At 45.0% G+C, this 19,847-nt stretch overlaps 1 protein-coding gene and 1 long non-coding RNA gene across 2 annotated transcripts in view; one reads left to right on the plus strand and one right to left on the minus strand.

Annotated features, from left to right (window-relative positions):
• Nucleotides 1–19,847, plus strand: part of LOC309554153 — a 476,173-nt gene that overhangs the window by 276,985 nt on the left and 179,341 nt on the right. The gene's annotated exons all lie outside the window — the stretch shown is intronic.
• Nucleotides 10,479–19,847, minus strand: part of DUSP16 (dual specificity phosphatase 16) — a 37,689-nt gene continuing 28,320 nt past the window's right edge. Inside the window, exons 4-7 of the mRNA XM_082255731.1 lie at nt 18,217–18,380; nt 15,306–15,465; nt 14,287–14,410; nt 10,479–12,046 (exon numbers count right to left, since the gene is read on the minus strand). Of these exons, the coding sequence (XP_082111857.1) occupies nt 10,933–12,046; nt 14,287–14,410; nt 15,306–15,465; nt 18,217–18,380 (1,562 nt within the window). The 3' untranslated portion in view covers nt 10,479–10,932. The remainder of the gene's footprint in view (nt 12,047–14,286; nt 14,411–15,305; nt 15,466–18,216; nt 18,381–19,847) is intronic.

Consider the following 19,847-nt stretch of genomic DNA (forward strand, 5'->3'; position numbering starts at 1 on the left):
CAGCTGAATCCGGGTTCCCGACCTGGCAGAAGGCAGTTGGGGGGGGGAACTGGGAATGCTCGGTTGGAGCTGGAGGAGAGCCTCCAGTGGGGCATAGGACCGGCCTCTGCTCAAACACAGTTTACACCATCCATGCTGGGGGAGGCCTGCGCTCTGTCCTTGTCTTCAACCCACACACAGTGAGTCAGCGGCAGGGATTTTTTACTTCTCTTCACCAGAAAACTTTTTTACGGGGCATCAGAGTGGCCCAGGGGGAAATTGCCTGCCCCTGCTCCAGTCCTCCCCTGGGTACCTATATTGTAAGGTGCTGAACAGAGGATGTGTGTCCAGAGGGAGTACACAGCAATCTGGGTGTAGACCATCCTGTAGCAAAGTCTCCATGGCAAAATAAAGGGTAGAAGCACCAGAGTACCTTTTGAAGGGCTCTAGAGGGGAGTGGAGGTAAAGTGTGCAACCAGTGGTGTGATGTAGCACTGGCTTTTCCACCTGAGACTTGGCTCTAGAGTGGTTCAGTTTTAGTGCCAAGTTTGAAAAGTTTTCACTGCAAATTTGAATATATTCCAAATAAACCCCCGTTTTTTTATAGTAACAGTTAAAAGGTACAGGGTGACCCTTTCTTACCTGTCCATGAAGATGAACTCCATATCAAGTCCAGGCTCCATCGGTCCCATGGGCATACCCTTGCAGGAGTCTTCAGGGTCTGGGTTCCATAGAGATGTACTATGACTCTGGAGCTGTATAGCACCCTGTGGCTGACTACACACATTAAACGAATTGCCAAGGTGAGCACCGGTGCCCAAAGCTACATTACAAGCCATTCCCGCAACGTGAGGTCAGGGTAAGGCTCTAAAAGGTATTAGGGAGCTTGAACTGATCCAAATGCACTGCTTCTATTGTGGTAGTATAAGACAGCAAGTATTTAAACCATGAGTGATTTTGCCATAAGGGAGAAGTCGTCTATCACCTTGGGGCAGGCAGCAAACAATTTGCCAGTGTCTGAACACCTGACAGTAAGAGCCTATAAGCCAGGGTCTAAATACTCAGCCTATGTCCTGTACTGTATAATTAGGATAAGGTTTAAATTGTCACAGGCATAGAAAGTGGGGGGAAATCCAACATTTTACATTGCCAGAAATAAAGCTGAAGATTAATCTTCCAATAGGGGCACCTGATCTGGTGATAAATGCCAGAGTGGGTGTTCTGCCCCCTTTCTCTGTAAATGGAATGATAGAATGGAACAAAGATGGCCAAAAAAAAAAAACCCTAAATAACTGATGGGTCAGAACTAGGTAGGCCAGCTTCAGTAATTACATGGGCTGAATTGAAAGATTTCGAAGACCTCTATATACAAGTGACCTAAAAGACACCCTAGCACTAGCTTTCAAAAATGCAACGAAAATTAGCATTTTAAATTCTTATTTAGCTTTGTTTTTTCTTTCCATAAATCATTTTTTTCATTTGAAATGTGCCTCTGAACTTGCTAGAAAATTGGACTACTCTGAGGCTACCGACATCACATCAAGCAACAGTCTGGGGGTTTTCAGTGTCTACACTTAAGAGGTTTTTAAAGATAAAAAACATAAAATATTAAATGCACATGTAACCTTCTGGGAAGTGAATTGTTCCCATTATCTAGTGACAGGGTCTCACGAAAATGTGTGGGTGCTTTTTTCCTTTCACAAATTTGCTAGACTGCTGTCGGCATGAGCAACCTGCGGGCCGACAGCCAGTGGCTTGTACTCCCATGCTTGGCCCTCATCAGCTCTGTAGTGAATGTAAAGAACATTACCATTCAAGCTCATCGTCTTGGCTTTTGGGACATTGGTAGAATTAGATTAAAATGTAAATTTGATTTCAGCTTTCAAATGGCGTGTAAACTACTCCCTATAAAAAGACAAAAAAATAAAGTTTGGGCTTTAGATAAACTTTTATGAGGCAGAGTAGTATGGATACATGCAACTTATTCAAAAGTCTTCTTTGGCTGGAGAGAAAACAGTAAGGCCCCTTTCACACTTATCTGTCCGTTGGACGGACTCCGTTTATCTCAGTGGGGGATCGATCCGCCGTGCTGTGTGCGGAGATACAGCTGTTAGTTCCCCATACATCTCTATGAGGGAATCGGATCGAACAGACCGTCGGTCCATTCTCATACGATCCGCTGGATGGATGGATTGTCTTTTGCCTAGTTTACCCCTATGGATAAGGACAATACCCATAAGTGAAGACTGTATGAGTGGGCGGCGACTGTCAGAGGACGTAAGAGAAATAGGGTTTCCATCCATCCAGATTTGACAGATCAGATGTCAGTGGACATGTCTCCGCTGACATCCAATGCCCCATAGAGATGCATGGGGGGACCGTTCAGATCCACCAAAAAAAAAAAAAAATGGACAGGCGGATCTGAACAGTCCACCTGTGTGAAAGGGGCCCAAGGCTCGGTTCGCATAACCTGTGAATCAGACTGGCTTTCAATAGGGCTAGGTCACCCATGTGAGGGGCGGCAGCAGTGTGGTTTTAAAAAGGGTCCTGTGCGATTTCAGGTAAAAATTTGCACCTGAATCAGTGAACAGAACCACACTGGACTCAGGCACTGAAACCACGGCCACGTGTGTGAACCCAGCCTAACATTCAGTTGCTAGGGGTTACTGCACTAAGCACACCTCAAGTTTAGTGAACACAGGACACTGGGAGTAATGAGATTTTTCTTTAATGTTTGGTTCAAGATATTTCCAAATTAAGGCTCAAGATCCAAACTGAACAAAATAACAGATGACACAGAAATGACAACCCAGGCGTCAGAAACGCTCCCACAATTCCAATGCAAAATTGCAGTTTTATGGGCTGAACAAAAAAAAAAAAAAAAAACGAACAATTAAAAAACAAACACAAATCAACAAGAGCAAACATTTCGAGTCCCTGAAAAGAGAAATGATTGGAAAGATCTCTCCTGTGACAAACCATACAAAAGATCCACATCTCACACAATGGGTGTTTTTTTACACGATGTAACAAGAAAAAGTCACACAACTGACATACGCTATGACGACATGTACCTGGATCATTACTATTCGGCACTGTCCTGGGTGGGAAAGGGGCACACGAAACTCCGACTTGGTGTCCCCTTATCCGAGGTCTAATTCTGGTTCGGTTCAGTGTATTTGTCAAAGGCACTCCATTTCAGCTTTCTGTTGCATCTTTGCAATCCCATCACAGGAAATGCCGCAACTGCGTTAGTTTCCAGAAAGTTAGCTAATAAAATAAGCACTTTCACCGAGACCAGAGGGTTTCATGGCAGGCTAATAACATAGTTTGCAACCTAGACCCCCGATCATGTGGAAAGAATAGGGGTACTTTAGGGGCCCATTCACACTGCTGTGTGTAGTACTAATGAACTGTAAAAAAAACCTATTTGACTGCATTACCACAAACGAAGCGCAATGTGTGTACTGGCATGCCATTCATTTTGAATAGCAGCTCAACTGTAATACACAGATCAGAACTGTCTGCATATTGCATTAAGAAAGGTGAGGCATGGCGGCTAGAGATAAGTTCATCCGGCGGCTAGAGATAAGTTCATCCAATTTAAATTTCTCCACAGAGTGTATTATACGCCTGCCCAGGATCTTTCCGTCGCTGTCCACTGAGTGTTGGCGATGCTCGGCTGCCCCGGCGGATGCCCGACATGTATTTTGGGACTGTGCTCTGGATCAGCGCTACTGGTCGGAGGTTGTCTCCTGCCTTGGAAGGGTACTTATGACTCCGGTTCCGCTGACCCAGAGCGTCTGTCTCCTGGGCCTGGTGGAGGAGGTGGTCCCCTCGGTGGCTCATAGGACGCTGTTGATTATACTACTGTTTTATGCCAAAAAGGCCATCCTACTACACTGGAAAAAAGTGTCACCCCCCTCGATACCCTTCTGGAAGGGGCTGGTGAACGCTGTTTTACCTTTGTATAAGGCCACTTACGAGTCCCGTGGTTGTCTCCGGAAATTCGAAAAGGTGTGGAAGGCATGGGTGGAATCCACCAAGACGGTGGGCTAATTGTGAATGGGAAGTATCTATATCATATGGTTTATTTGGGCCCACACTTTCACTGGTTCTTTTCTTTCAGTCAGGAAACCTCTACTATTTCTGACCTGTAATTTTGTGTTCTGATCCAGTTGTCATGTATGCCTTTTGTGTCCTGTACCCCTGGGCCTAGGGGGGCAGTCTGGACGGGCTATGCTGTCCTGGCCGACACCGGGCCCCTATGCTTTACTCTGTTCTGTTGGTAGGCTGCCAGGGTTGGGAGGGGTGGGTTGGGAAGGGTTGTTGTGCCGTCCCGCCATGTTAGGGACTGGTGTTTGTCACTGTCTGTATTTTTTCTTGTTATAAAACAATAAAAAGAATTTTTCAAAAAAAAAAAAGAAAGGTGAGGCATGCAGCATCTTTGGGGTTTTGCAGCCCATTTAAAATTTTTAGCCTTCCTAATGCAACGCATGTACAAAAAAAATGTTTTTGAGAATATACATTCAGCGCAAGTGTGTCAAGACAATGCACATGTGTGAACTGCTCCTAAAGCTGAACAGAAATTCAAATTAGTGCAGCTCTGTATTCATCAAATTTATTTTTTTAATGCAACCCGATTGTGACCTGGTATCAGCCTTTTGCAATCCCTGCACAGCAGAGCTCAGACTTGGGGAGGGAGAAGTACCACAAGGAGACAGTCAGTTGTGCTGCAGTACTTATGTGCTAGAGATGAACATGCGGATAGGAGGAGAGAGCAGAGTGACAGCTGAGCTCCTGTGCTAATAACGAACATGCTGATAGGAGGAGAGAGCAGAGTAACAGCTGAGCTCATGTGCCAAGACCAAACATGCTGATAGGAGGAGAGCGCAGAGTGACAGCTGAGCTTGTGTGCTAAGAACAAACATGCTGATGAGAAGAGAACAGTGACATAGTTGAGCTCTCACCCAACTCCTTCTATCATTATCCAAAGATAAGAGGGAGGGACAAGACCTGTCTGTAAGTATTACTGAAGTGCAGCAGAGTATATAGGAGTCTCCTGCCCTACCAGACAGCGCTATGCGGTGTGGCAGAGGTTTGTTTATCTCACGACTGGATGGGCAGAAATACAAATGGTTTGGCAGGTAAAATATTTTAATTTTCTCTGTGTGATTGTGTATATCCGTTTGCCTGAAGCTAGAACCTTCATTATTTAGTAAATCTATTTTTAATCCGTAACTTAAAACACATTTAAATCATCTATACTGTATATACTTTGGTGATCAGTCACACTGCTGCCAGTCACTGAGGTCCCCTTTCTGCACGGCCCAATGACAAGCTGTAAACAGAGGGTAGAAAAATAATAGAGATATAACACATATCTTACTATGGTATTTCATGTGTTAGTTGTTTTTTTCTACCCAAGTGATGGATTTATTCTACTTTGGTAAAAGTCTGCCATCTACTATCTAATATTTTACAGCAGCCCCAAAGTGAGCCAGAGTTCCAGGGCCACGTGGATGGGAAGCGGGTATTGTGTGTGGCCCCATTTAAAGCTACATGATCTAGAAAACAGGAACTTTAATTAAATTGGCATGGAGATTTGTGCTATATACGGTATATATTATTTTTTTATAGAATTTCATTGGATTGCATAATAAGAGTCACGCTAGAGGGAAATTAACATTTTATATGACCGATTTCCCTTTACTGATAAATTGGGTATTTACCACAAAAACATACAATGAACTGAATATGAACAAAGTTTGACTTTTCTCCCCCTAGTCTCCCTCCTCTGGTGGCACTCCTTAAGCCAGCCATACATGGATGGAAATTTGGCCAGTTCAGCAAGGACCACCGAAATTTTGATCCAAGTAGGGGCTAGCTTGGTTGTGCGCAAGGCGATCTATAGATAGACTTATATACAACCAGCTTGTTGGGTTTTCTCCTGAATGATCAGTGCGGCTATAGCTGGTGACACTAATCACTGTATTCTGATGGCAGGAAAGTCTCCCAGCTGTTGGAATACAATAACTCAGGGGGGATATCCTCATTCACATTGAATGTGTGGATGGGGGAATCAGATCTTTTTTTTTTTTGTAGTCAACCTGCTGGTAAATAAAAATAAAAAAAAAGATCAATGTACGGGCTGCCTTACATGTGGGGCACTTGTGGCTTTGTTTATCTACATTTTGCTTTTCTCAATGGCATAATCTTTCAGGCCCTGTTCACACCTGAGCGTTTTTTAGCTCGGAAAACGCTCATCTCTAAAGTCTCAAAACGCCCATCAAGTAAAATCCCATTCATTTCAATGGCCCCTGTTCACATATGAGTGTTTTATCACCTGAAGCAAAAACGCCTGAAGCTCAAAAAAACTACATGAGCTTCTTTTTTGGCAGATTAGAAGCATTTTTTTTTTAAATGTCAATGTCTGCTTCCAAACACCTGCAAAAAAAAACACCTGAAAACGATACGCTCAGGTGTGAATGGAGCCTTAAGCCCCGTACACACGATCAGATTATCGAACGATCTGTCGTCCGTTTTTTGTGGCATGCTAGTCTGATGTGGAAAGTGAAGAGGTTATTTTCATACGAATTTTCCCGTACGACAGAATTCTACTTCAGAAGTGATGTCATGTGTTGGATTGCTTTGTATGTGTTCTTTCTCTCTGAGCATGCCTAGTCTTGCTCTTAAGATTTTTTTTCCGTCAAAATCTGTACTAATGAGATGAAAATCGGACCTTGTATTACGGACGACAAAAATTATATAGCCTGCACATCAGGATTTTGTCAGCCGAAAAGTCGGAGTCGGCTGTCGGACGAATTTTCCCTACAGATTTTCTTATCGTGTGTACGGGCCTTTAGTGAAACTTTTCACAGACAAGGCAGTTTCCAGCTGAAGCAATATTCAACTTAAATTCACTAAAATTAAAATATAGCAAATAAATGAACATTGCTTCTGCGCAAACAGATCACTCCATTTTAGGAACAGGTACACATTGGGGTTTATTTACTAAAGCTGGAGCGTGTAAAATCAGTCTCCTTTCTACAGAAAATCCAATCAGCTTCTATCTCCAGCTTGTTCACTAAAGCCCCTTTCACACATACGGTCTATTCAGAGTTCATCAGTTCATCACGTCAAAATGTATCAGTTTTCCATCCATTTTGCATCCGTTTTGCATCCGTTTTTCGGCAGTTGTCATCCGTTTTTTTGACGGATGAAAAATAGGGCATTCATCCATTCAAAAAAACGGACATTGACGAAGCGGATGAAAACCGATGTTAACTGACGATCATCCGTTGTCATCAGTTTTTACATAGAGATACATTGATGTCCATTTTTCATCCATCAACAGATGGATGAAAAAACGGACAGCATGTGTGAAAGGGGCCTTAAGCTTTGGCAATAAACCCTGGAAGCCGATTGGTTTCTATGCAGAAGTGAGACTGAGTTTGCAGCTTTACTAAATAAACCCCTTTGAGGCATCTTGCTGAGGACTCCTCAGTCCTAACTTACAATTAGCTAGTCAATGACAGGCATAACAATACATACACCATCTGTATTGCCACTCACAGGGCAGCTGTGCACTCCTCCTAGGTCCATCAGCTCCTCGTTAAAGTTCACCATACAATCTCCTTTAGATCCACCATCAACTATGTAGTGCAAGAGCCTGTCAGACTGGATAGATTAGGTGTGTCCTCCCGTTCTATATTTTTGGCAAATCTAAATGAGAGATTGTAGAATCAATTGTGTATGGTTACCCCAAGTGCCAGCAACCCACCAACTACCCCAAGATGACAACAAATTCCAGCATGCCACACAAACCAACTAAAGGTGCACTGGTTATAAGTGCCTATTGGTGAGCTCCATCTGATGTTTGTTGCCTGGCTTTTAAGCTGTTCCTCTGATTTCAGTACCCCCTAAAACATTTAGGCCCCTTTCAAACTTGTGCGACTTGTCATGCGATTTGGGACTGCAAAAATCGCATGACAAGTTGTTCACCATTATTTCCAATGAGCCCCATTTATATATGTGCGACTTGAAGTCGCACCAACTTCAAAGTAGTCCCTGCACTACTTTTGGCATGATTTTGGTGCGTTTTGAGGAAAAGACATAAGCCCAGTCAAACTCGCATCAAAGTCGTGGTAAAATCGTGCGACTTTGAAGTCGCACAAGTGTGAAAGGGGCCTTATGCAAGTCAGGAAAATCACAGAAAACTCAAAAGGTGGGAATATATCAAAACTGGCACAAATATGGCAACCAATCAGTTTCTGTATCCTTGTTCAGTTAAGCTTTCAAAATGAAAGCTAGATGCTAATTGGTTGCCATTCACAGCTGCTCCAGATTCTATCTGCTCCACTTTTGATAACCTCCCCCCAAAAGTTTATTTCTGCTTCTTTTTACAGGTCAGCAAGAAAACTCATCACCATCAGGGATGATTGAAAATATCCTATAAATCCAAGAAAAAAAAAAAAAAAAAAAATGTATAAGCTGAGAATAGCAACACTTAAAATTGCATGTTACAACAATAATTTGATCCACAAATAACAGGTAAATATACCAATTCCTGGACCTGGAAAAGCTGAGTGTATTCTTTGGCCCTAATCTCCCTCCTAAGGTCCCTTGCACACCAGGCTGTCAAGCTGCAGTGTCCAGCCTTGCTGCAAGCAGCCTGTCAAAGTTAAAGGCAAGCTGTAATCGGGCTGATTGCTGTACTGAGTGGCATCACTCTTTAGGGCCCTGTGTGTTTAGGGACAGTAAGCTGGTTCCATGACTGCTGCTATAGGTTTCCTGTTTGAGGGTGGCTCCTTTCTTTTGCAGTGTCCTATGGAGTCACCTTTGCATTTGGGGACTAGAGTTTTGTCTCCCATCATTGTGTGCACTGTGCATCAATAAAAAGACACAGCCCAAAAACCTAGTATGGCAAGATACTCCCCTGGTCTTCCTTCTTCTCCAAGCGAACAGACTGGCTTGAGACTGCACTGTCCACTAATGACACCTTCCTGCGAGGGCAGTAAGTTCAGGGAAGCAGTACAGAGAGCAGGAGCTAGCAGCACTGAAAACTGTAAACTGCAAGTGCTGTGGAAAGAATTTTAACAAATAATTTACTGAGAAATGCTTATTTTATTGTGCTTAAAGCCGATTTCCACCCGTTTTTTGTATTTATTAAAAGTCAGCAGCTACAAAAAGTGTAGCTGCTGACTTTTAATAAACACACACTCACCTGTCCCACAGTCCAGCGATGCGGCCGGCGGGAGACTCCGTTCTCTCCCTCTTCTACCCACGGTACCAGCATCTCTAGTGTGGGCACCCGGCTGTGACAGCTTGCACTGAGCATGCAGGAGTCGTGCTGTGCGTCTAAAGTGGACGGGCAATTTTCTGACTTGTCCCAGAAGATTGCAGGAAGGGAGGGGAGAGGAGAACTTCGAACCTAGGCTGCCTGAGCGTAAGTGGGAGCAGGCAACTGTCAAATCTAGGTACCCGCTCCCCCCCCAAAAAAAAAATGACATGCCAAAATGTGGCCTGTTAGGGGGTCAGGATGCTTTAAAGCGGAAGTTTCATTTTTGGGTGGAGCCCTGCTTTAATGTGTTAAGCTAATTAAACACTGAGGGTTTAATACTACTTTAAACACAGAGCATAAAGTAAAACTGAACTAAAAAAAAAAAAAAGTGAAAATTTTACAGAGAACATCTACAAATTAAGCTTAAAGTGAAGCTCCACCTTCCCACCCCCCCCCCTTTTTTTTAACCTTCAACCTCAGTCTACCTTGTGGCATATTCCAAAGGACCAACAGGGAGCCTAAAAAGAGGGCAGGGCCAAGCTCAATCTTTACAGCAAGTGTCACAATTTGCACATAACCTCACCTGTATAGATCTGTGGCTATAGTGATTGCTTTGATAGGCCTTTTTCATGGAATGAGGCCTCTGTGTATACTCTTTCGATCATACGCAGAGGTACAGAAGGTTTGTGACAAGTTTACTTTGTACCTGCAGAAAGATGCTGCAAGAAAATGTGGAATTCCTGTGCATCGCAGTCACGCTGTACATCCACATCCAACTTGCTTATGCTCATTTACCCCCCAAGGCATCCTTAGCCCACACATGGCAACAAATCAAGATTGGGGTGGCTAAAAAGGACATATCTCTGCCACCATCAGACATGCAAAATGCCTGATAAAGGATGGAAATTAAATTTGCATCCCTTTTCTTCCAAACAGCCTCTGATCTCAGGTGTCTGATTCCTTTTCCAACAAATCTAAAAATTCCAGCTTAACACAATTTATTATGAAAAAATAATATTTAAAGGAAGAATTTTTATTTTAACCCCCAGATCTAAATTGATTAAAATGAAGATTTCAGCTGCTACCACCTCCTAAAATCAAGACTCTGTTTTGGTTAGATATCACTGCGATTGGTACAATTTTTCTTTCAAATTTAAAGTTTTCGAATTGAAACCAAAATGAACCCACATTTGTCCTCAGGAATTAAAAAAAAAAAGTTTCGATGAGTACCAACTCTGTTCATGTCAAGTGCTGTGTATAAAGAGTTCAAGTGCCAAATCGCCAAACAGCGCCCACTGTAGTCCAGGCAGGTGGTAATCTTGTTCCACCAGCCGAAAGGCGCTACAGGTTCCAGCATGCTCCTGTAAAAAGGCATGCTTGGACTTGTAGTTCCTTGACAAGGCTCTCTATGCCTGCCCTAACCCTAAATCTTCAAATCGTACATTGATGTTCTGGATGCCGCAGGCTCCAAACAAAACCAGAATAGATTTTGGCTACCAAACCAATAGCGTCTGTACACGTTTTCATAGTGAGTTTCCCTAAACACAACATTCAGATTTCACAGGGAACAAGATGAGCACAAAAATAAAATTTAATTTTACACCCAAGAAGTCCAGCTTGCTGGCTGCTCCCAGTCCCCCCCCCTCCCCCGTGATTAGGGGAGGGGGGTCTCAAGACACTTCAATGACTTCCATACTGCCGGAGAAGTTAGTCTGGCTGCCTACTTTGCCCAGTTCTTCCCGGGACCTGCTGTCCACTAGGCCTTCCCCAAATTCCATCTGGCAGCTGCGGCGCTTGAACTGCTTTTCGAAAGGGCTTTCCTCATGCCAGCTGCGCCTAGAGTCCCCACGGGTGCAGGGCTTCTGCCTCCTACGCACCGCGCAAGAGGGGTCCGTGGGCAGCTGCCCACAGCTGTAAGCTGCAAAGGCTCCCGCGCTGTACAATGTAGAGGCGGAATAAAAGTGCGAGGGGGCATCAGAGGTGAAGTACCAGCTGCCTGTAAGCGATGAGGCCTGAGTTGCCAAAATGTCAGAATGCCAGTCTTTAAGGCCCAATGCTGGCTTGGCCAGGTGCTGCTGGCTGCTAGATAGTCCAAACAGGAAGTTAGTTTTGCGGTGGTCCTCCATGCTGCCGCTGCGGAAAAGGGGTGCAGCCAAAGAGCGTTGAGACAGGAAGGTGCTTCGAGATGATGTCTGCTGTGCTTGCCGATGCTTGTCTTCAGTCTGGCGACAACTGATGGGTGTCTCCGGGACTCTCTTTGCCTCTTCCCGATCGGGGCTAGCCTCTGGAGTCTGTTCAGAGACCTCCTCCACAGGCGAGAATTGGCACATCTTACTGCCACCCTCCATGGATGCCGTAGGTTTATAGAACTCTTTGCTGTCCTCTGACGCAGAAACAAGCGACACTGCACCAGACAGGGCGCAGTAAGACATCGATTTGATGTCTAGGGAGAAAGAGCGCTTTATTTTATTGCTGTCCTCCCTATGTGACACGTGTAGTCCATTGAGGCCTTGCAGGAGTGGAGCCTCCTCAGGGCACGAGGCTTGTGGCGGCTCTTCTGAGGTAGGGTGAGCTTGCTGTGGACTCGGTGGTTGAGGCACCTCTATGGTGGCTAGAGGGAGGTGGTTTTCATTGGCACTACAGCCCAGCTCTAGCTGCAGCTTCAGTTTGCAGATGGCGGCAGGCGCCTGATCACCCTGAGTTTTGATCTTCTTTTCGAAGTCCAGCAGCTGGCCCAGGAAATTGAAGTTCGGTGAGATGGTTGGTCGTTTATCCTTGACAAACCTGCAGAAAAGGAAAAAAAAAAGAGAGAGAGAGAAAGGTCACCACAGGCCCCCTGCTGTCACGCATACAAGAGTAGGAAGAAAAACACTTGTGTGCGGTCGTCTGCTTCCAAATACTGTAGCAAGTAATCTTAAAGAGTATGTTACCCCATTTCATATTTCTGATATGGGTCTGTTGTACCATGTACTTGTGTTAAAAAGTATCCCTTCCTTTGTGTGAAAGACCTGGTGATCCTGCCAGTTTCCCTGCTTTCCTATTTCATACTGGCAACACTAGGCATGAAAGCACATCTATACCAGTATACCAGCGTGGTCAGCTTTCTGGCTGTGCTGGGAGAAGAGCCTGCCTGTCCTCCAATGATCAGGCTCATGCGGACAAGCCCCCCTGCACAGATCTTTACTGGTAAGATAGCGTACTGCTTTCTCATCTCCTGAAGTCTCTACCCCCACCTCTCAGACACACACACACACACACACACACACATTCTCTAATATATATATACAAAAAATAAAGGAACAGAGTGCACACCGCCCTAGTGTAACACCATTTATTTGAAGTTAATAGAAGCCATAAAAACAGGTACTCACAAACAGATAGGAAGTCATGCATGGAAATAAATATCCCCCAATGATGTTTACAGGGCTCTCTCCTCCTAGCCTCGGCGGCTCAGCTGTTCGTCCTGCACTAGTCAGTGAGTATCGTACGGCTAAGCCAACCGCCTCGGATTACGGTCCAGCCGCCGCCGCACACCCTCCAAGAGCCGGATGCTATAGCCGCTCAGAGAAACTGACAATGCGGTTAAGCAGAGGGAGACTCCCCGATCGGGACCCAGAGCATGACTTGCATGGGGTTGCTAAGGACAACATTTCGGAGGCGTAGCCTCCTTCTTCAGATCTCAACAGGTTGAGATGTCAGAGGGTGTGCGGCGGCGGCTGGACCGTGCGCAGGCTCACCACATCGAGTCTCCTTGAGTAATCCGAGGCGGTTGGCTTAGCCGTACGATACTCACTGACTAGTGCAGGACGAACAGCTGAGCCGCCGAGGCTAGGAGGAGAGAGCCCTGTAAACATCATTGGGGGATATTTATTTCCATGCATGACTTCCTATCTGTTTGTGAGTACCTGTTCTATTAACTTCAAATAAATGGTGTTACACTAGGGCGGTGTGCGCTCTGTTCCTTTATTTTTTGTACAGCTTCTTTGCCTCATATCCCATGGAGGGTTAGGAGAGTCTCTCTCTCTCACACACACACACACACACATATATATATATATATATATATATATATTAGACACATGCATGCATGCACACACGCATGCATACATACATACATACACACACACGCAGTATCTCACAAAAGTGAATACACCCCTCACATTTTTGTAAATATTTTATTATATCTTTTCATGCGACAACACTGAAGAAATGACACTTTGCTCCAATGTAAAGTAGTGAGTGTACAGCTTGTATAACAGTGTAAATTTGCTGTCCCCTCAAAATAACTCAACACACAGCCAATAATGTCTAAACAAAAGTGAGTACACCCTCAAGTGACAATGTCCAAATTGGGCCCAATTAGCCATTTTCCCTCCCCGGTGTCATGCGACTTGTCAGTGTTACAAGGTCTCAGGTGTGAATGGGGAACAGGTGTGTTAAAATTTGGTGTTATCGCTGTCACTCTCTCATACTGATCACTGGGAGTTCAACATGGCACCTCATGGCAAAGAACTCTGAGGATCTGAAAAAAAAAATTTTGCTCTACATAAAGATGGCCTAGGCTAGAAGATGATTGCCAAGAACCTGAGCTGCAGCACAGTGGCCAAGACCATACAGCGATTTAACAGGACAGGTTCCACTCAGAACAGGTCTCTCCATGGTCGACCAAAAAAGCTGAGTGCAAGTGCACAGCGTCATATCCAGAGGTTGTCTTTGGGAAATACACGAATAAGTGCTGCCAGCATTGCTGCAGAGGTTGAAGGGGTGGGGTACATACCTAGAAGCCCCCCCATTAGAGCAACTTAGCAAGGGTAGGTGGTAAGGTCTATAAGGAAGCCATGAATAAGCAGTGGACAAACAAATGGGAACAATGACTTCAAGACAAAGTAAATGGTAAAGGAATCTGACTGAAAAAAAGTATTGATTTGCAATATTGTTTGAATATCAGTATGGCGATTCTTCACAGGTTTTAAGAGGGCTGAGAGAACATGGGTGTGCAGGTAGCAGAAAAGAAGGTTACTTACCTGTAGGCTTCATCCAGGCTCATGTCCATCCGCTTCATAATATACGCTATAGCAATGGTGGCTGAGCGAGAGATTCCAGCCAGACAGTGGACCAGGACCCGGCTATTAGAAGCTTTGGCCTTTTCTATGGCAAGACAAAAGTGGATGAAAAACTCAGCATGATCTATACCAATTTTCATAGAAATATGTTATTTGCAAGTTATGGACCTTGGGTGTACCATGAATATCCTGGTCTGTGCTGCAGGAGTGCTGACAGTGAACGCTGCCTGGAGACTACTTATAAATATTGTTACATCGGGGTTGATTTACTAAAGCTGGAGAGTACAAAATCTGGTGCCACTCTGCATAGAAACCAATTCGCTTCCAGGTTTTATTGCCAAAGCCTAATTGATCAAGCTGAAATTGGCTACCATGCACAGATGCACCAGATTCAGAGTGCACCAGCTTTAGTAAATCCCCCCCTCCCCATTGTCTTTATACTTGTTCTTTTGTGTGCAGATCAAAGCATGGCAGGAGAACTAAAGAGGAAGAACAATGTGCGGATGCGGGGAAGGTCAAAATGAATAAGGTGGACTTACTATACACTTCTGGTATGTGGATCAATGCACAAAGTTGCTCCAGAAGTTGTGGGGGATGAGAAGGTTAGGTTTAGCCAGTTGTTACTGAATACTGGGTGTACTACTACTACTACACATGCCAAAAACAACTTAATTGAAGTACATCCTGACCTTCACTCCTGCTATTGCAGGCCTCCTCACACTTACCGGCATTACCCGGCTGTGATCTTCAAGAGTAAATAAAGCCGGAAGTGGAAGATCCTGCTGTCAAATGACTATTTGACAGTGTTTATAAACATTGTTCAGACAAACAATTGAGAGATACAAAGTAACGTTGTTACTTTTATATCTACTCAATTTCATTCATCTGCAGATCATGAATGGGCTTCCATATGCAAGTTTTGTTTGTATAACATTTTTACCTAGTTAATTACCTTATCTAATATTTTCCCCACTCCTCACCTATAAAATCCACAGACTTGTCTAGCCATGGGAGGATCTTCTCGCAGAAACTGTCATTGACGGGAACCCGCAGGAAGTGGGAGTCACAGATGAAGTCAGGTTTGGGGCAGGTGTTGCTGGCATTCAGCACGAAGGCGATCTCATTCTGCTGCATTAGTTCCTGGATGAGAAACATAGGCAACGAGGTGAGAAGGGCACCAAAAAGTGGGCGAGCTAGAGACATCATCAACCCAATCAAGAAATTAGCGAAAATTAAAATTTAGTGCTGGATAGTCAGAACCAAAACCTCCAGGCCAGGCACACATGTGGATGGAGAAAATTGAATTCTATGTACACTTGGGCAGCGCTGGGACAAGGTCCATTTGCACCCAAGGCAAAAAAAAAGCCAAAGTGCACACCACCCAATTAACTGAACTACTTCAGCAGCTTCAGTTGCAGGTCCTGACATTTTTGCTCTCCCCTCCTGTTGAAGCGCCCCAATGGCAGCTTTCTTTTCTGACTTGCACTGTATTAAAAAGTGCATGTGTAGCCACAGGTATAACAACCAATTTAATAATAAAAAAAAAAATGTTCAGGTTCAAGCAGGATCTGAATATCCAAAAGCATACCAATTTGAAATCAGAATTAGAACAAATCCCCTCCCCTTCCCCCCCCCCCAAAAAAAATTAAGCTTTGAGCTTTTACGAAGGTAGACACTTTCCCTAGTGCTGTAATGGCTGGTAACGCCCGCTTTATGCACATTTGTGAATTATGGTGCCGTTCAAACTCAATCATTATTCAATCCATTTAGATTCCTATAACCCAGTGATGGCGAACCTTTTTGAGCCCGAGTGCCCAGACTGCGACACAAAACCAACTTCTTTATTTTAAAGTGCCATCATCCATCGCCATGCAGCACATCGCACATCTCCATCACACTGTTAAAATCTTCTAGTACATTTTATGTATCGCCTTTCAGCTCACAACTCTGTTGTCCAGCCACATCACATCAGTGAGCTACACATTACACATCGTCATGTAACTCATAGCACCCCCTTTCACCATGCATCACACCCCTCCATACAGCTCATGGCACACTTTCCTCTCCATCACACACCTGGTCCCCACTTTGCAGCTCACCATCCCCTCCCCCCGCTGTGGTACAGCAGTGGTGCAGTGACACTCATGTATCCCATCATGCTCCCACTGCCCACACACCTATAGCACACACACACACACACACACACACACACACAGCACGGAACACGGTCACATGGCACAGCTCATTACCTACAGCTCCGGACTCATCTCTGGGCTTTCTCCCCAATGGAACGAAGCGGCTGCATTAGGCAAACCCGGGCAAACAAACGCCCACTTCCCCCTGCGCTAGCTGATTGGCTATTCATTCCCTGGACGAGGGAGGTGATTTGCCGCCCAGTCGATTGGCTGTTCATCCCATGGCTGGGGGAGGTGATTGGCCGCCCTTCCTGTCGGTCTGTGAGTTGGTCCCGCAGTGTTTTCTCCAAAGATGTGTGCTCTGAGTCAAAGTGCTGTGGGTGATTTGGAGGCGGAAGGGCTGTGCTGGGACAGTGCGTGGACACTGGGCGCAATTTCCTCCCAGTGAATTTTGTGGAGCTTTTGTGTGCCCGGAACTGCTCAGAAAACTATAGCTTGCGTGCCCATGGAGAGGGCTCTGCGTGCCAGAGGTGGCACGCGTGCCATAGGTTCGCCATCACTGCTATAACCCATCTCCAGTGTACATGCTTTGCAGTGCATCACAAGGCATGACAACACTACAAAGCGTGGCGGTGCACTGGGTTGCCAAAAATGATGCATGTCCAATTTTTGACCTTTTGGTGCTTTACAGCCCATTCATTTGAATGACCGGCCATAATCAATGCACATGAAAATACCTTGTGTTAACACAATGCACAAGCACGCCAAGATCTGAATGGGCCTTAAAAATATTTGAATTCAAAATTTGGTCCTCCACATATATTTATGTTATTAATTAAAAACGCGATAGCATAAAATGCTTGTTTAGCTCCTCTGGAACACAATATCACTTCAGTGCAACTAGAAAACACTCTTTTCCTCTACAGAAAGCCCAATTAGCCAGATACCATGCCAGTAAAGGGACTGTACTGCGCTAAATTATGACGTGTCACCTGCATCAAGAAGAGAATATTTAGTTTGTTAAAGCTACAGGCATGTATAAGGCCCTTTCCATACAGGATCATCCCTCCCAGCATTTTAGTGTGCCCAGGAGAGACAAATGCAGTGCTAAAGGCAGCCAGCGACTGGACAGGCCTGAATGCTGTACCGACTGGTACTCACATTTAGAGTGTACAATAATGCGTCAGGAGGGACGCACATCAGCTGCATGCCCTGTGTGCAAGAATCTTTAAAAGACACAAAATAATGCAGATCTGTAATCATCAAATGCATATTTTAAAAGCAAGCGGTGTAAGTACCTGAATAGGACTTGGTTCAGCTTCTTGCAATGCATGTGCAGCAGAGCTCAGAATAGGAGAGAAATAAGTAGCACAAGGGGCCAATCAGTTGTGCTACACTGCTCATATACTTACAAGGAACATGCTGATAGGAGCAAAGAAGAGTGACATAGGTTCATCAGTTTGCTGCTGCTTCTTCTCCTACTGTCTAAAACACAGGCTGGAGGAAGGACAAGACTTTAAAAAAAGGCCTCTGCCTCACAGGGCTGTGCTGAGTAGCAGAACTGTGTAAATAGCAGGACTGGATAGAAAAAAAAAAAATATTTTGACAGGTGACACGGCTCCCATACAAGTATTTTATCTATGCGTTAGCCGTTTGATTGGAGTTCAGTTTTAACTACACGTAAACAATGATAATTATGATGATGTCCCGTTCAGATTTGCTGTTAATGCAGTATACTCTGCTGGAATGGTCTCACCTTGTTAAGGACATCTCTCTGGCAGCCCAGGTAGAGGTGAGGGAGGATCCGGGTGGGGCCGGCGCTGGAGACGGGAAGACATGGCTGGGAGATGCAGCTGGGGACGATGTTGGCCTTCCCTTCACACAGTCCAGGGTAGCAGGAGGAGAACTCGTAGAATCCACCTGTAAATGGGACAGTGGAGGTTAGGAGGGAACAATAACACCAATAATGGCAGGCAACCTGGGACCTTCTCTATTGCAGCCACACATGTAGGAAAATTATAATACAGTCTAGGAAGCCAACAGTCAGAACCTCACAGATAATGCAGTTCTCTCTTAACAATGCCTTTACCTGCTTTTCTGTCCAGAAGGTAGGTCCATCTATATTCAGACATCATCCTGGGTCATCATCTACATCCTGGACTAAGATGCTAGCTGAATCATGTAAATGCTGGTGCCTGTGTAGTTCTTGGCTGTCTTCAAAAATGTTAGATGCAAATCAGCGCCTGCTGCAGCCTCTCATCTTGGGACTTGCTACAAAGTTTACAATGTTCCAGTCTAATCACTGGGGGAGGTGAGACTTGGGGCCCTTTCACACTGGGCGGAGCTGTTTGACATAATCCGCTTGCTCGGCAGAGATTGATCCACTGATCCCCGCTGAGCAGGTGGATGATAGGTCCATCTCCACTCACTGTGCAGAGATGGACCTGTCAAAGAGTCCAGCTCTCCTTTCCGGGGAGATTTGATGGAAACAGACTGCCTGTTCGTTTTTAGCCGATTCTCCAGACCGATGGAAAACAGGGTCACCATCCATAGGAGTGAACGGAGGGTCCGATCAGGTCCGCCTGAAAAACTGACAGGCGGATCTGATCGGAAAGCGCCCTAAGGTATAATTCCTCCTGCCTGCGGCAGACTGATGACATCATCTGAGCCTAGGCAAAGTCACAGGAAATCTAGGATTGCTTTAAAGAAGAAGCATGGGAAATTAAAATAACAAACATATATACTAACCTTTATGGCTGCAGTATTGATCCAATGCTGCTACTGTCCCCCGCTGGCTCCAATACTGAGAACTGAGCGTTCACATGATTGCTGATCGCTCCGTTCTCAGTTTTTACTGAACAGAGAGCGCTCTGCGCTGTCCCTCTGGCACTTACTGGAGTGCCAGGCTGACTAGGGGGTAGGAATAGCTGGCTCAGGCTCTCAGGGTTGTGCAGAGAGGCATAGCCAGCTGCCAGTCAAACTTCTGTATAGATCCCGAGCTAAAAGTCTGGACCCTTCTACAGACCGGACCCGCTCTGTGATGTCAGCAAACAGGGGCCATACTTCTCTTTTACTGATAAAAGGTGGAGCTTTTTTTGGAAAATTATACTGCTGCTGTATATTGGGACAAGTCAGGAATTTATTAATGCACAATTGTAAAGTTATTGAACGTTAACCTTATGAATAAGCGGTGTTGTGGGTGTAGATGGAAGTGGCACATGGAGGGAGCTCTGATACCCCTTACAGCCCTGTTAGGCACACACACTACTCTTTGGCATGTAGGGTCTGACTTCAAGGGAAAACCCACTTTTGCATAATCGGTGCTTCCAAATTTCACAAGTTGGATGCTTTTGTAGACCTAAAGTGGAACTAAAACACTCTCAATCA

Source organism: Pelophylax lessonae (genome assembly GCF_965119305.1).
Source record: "Pelophylax lessonae genome assembly, chromosome: 4".
NCBI lineage: Eukaryota > Metazoa > Chordata > Amphibia > Anura > Ranidae > Pelophylax > Pelophylax lessonae.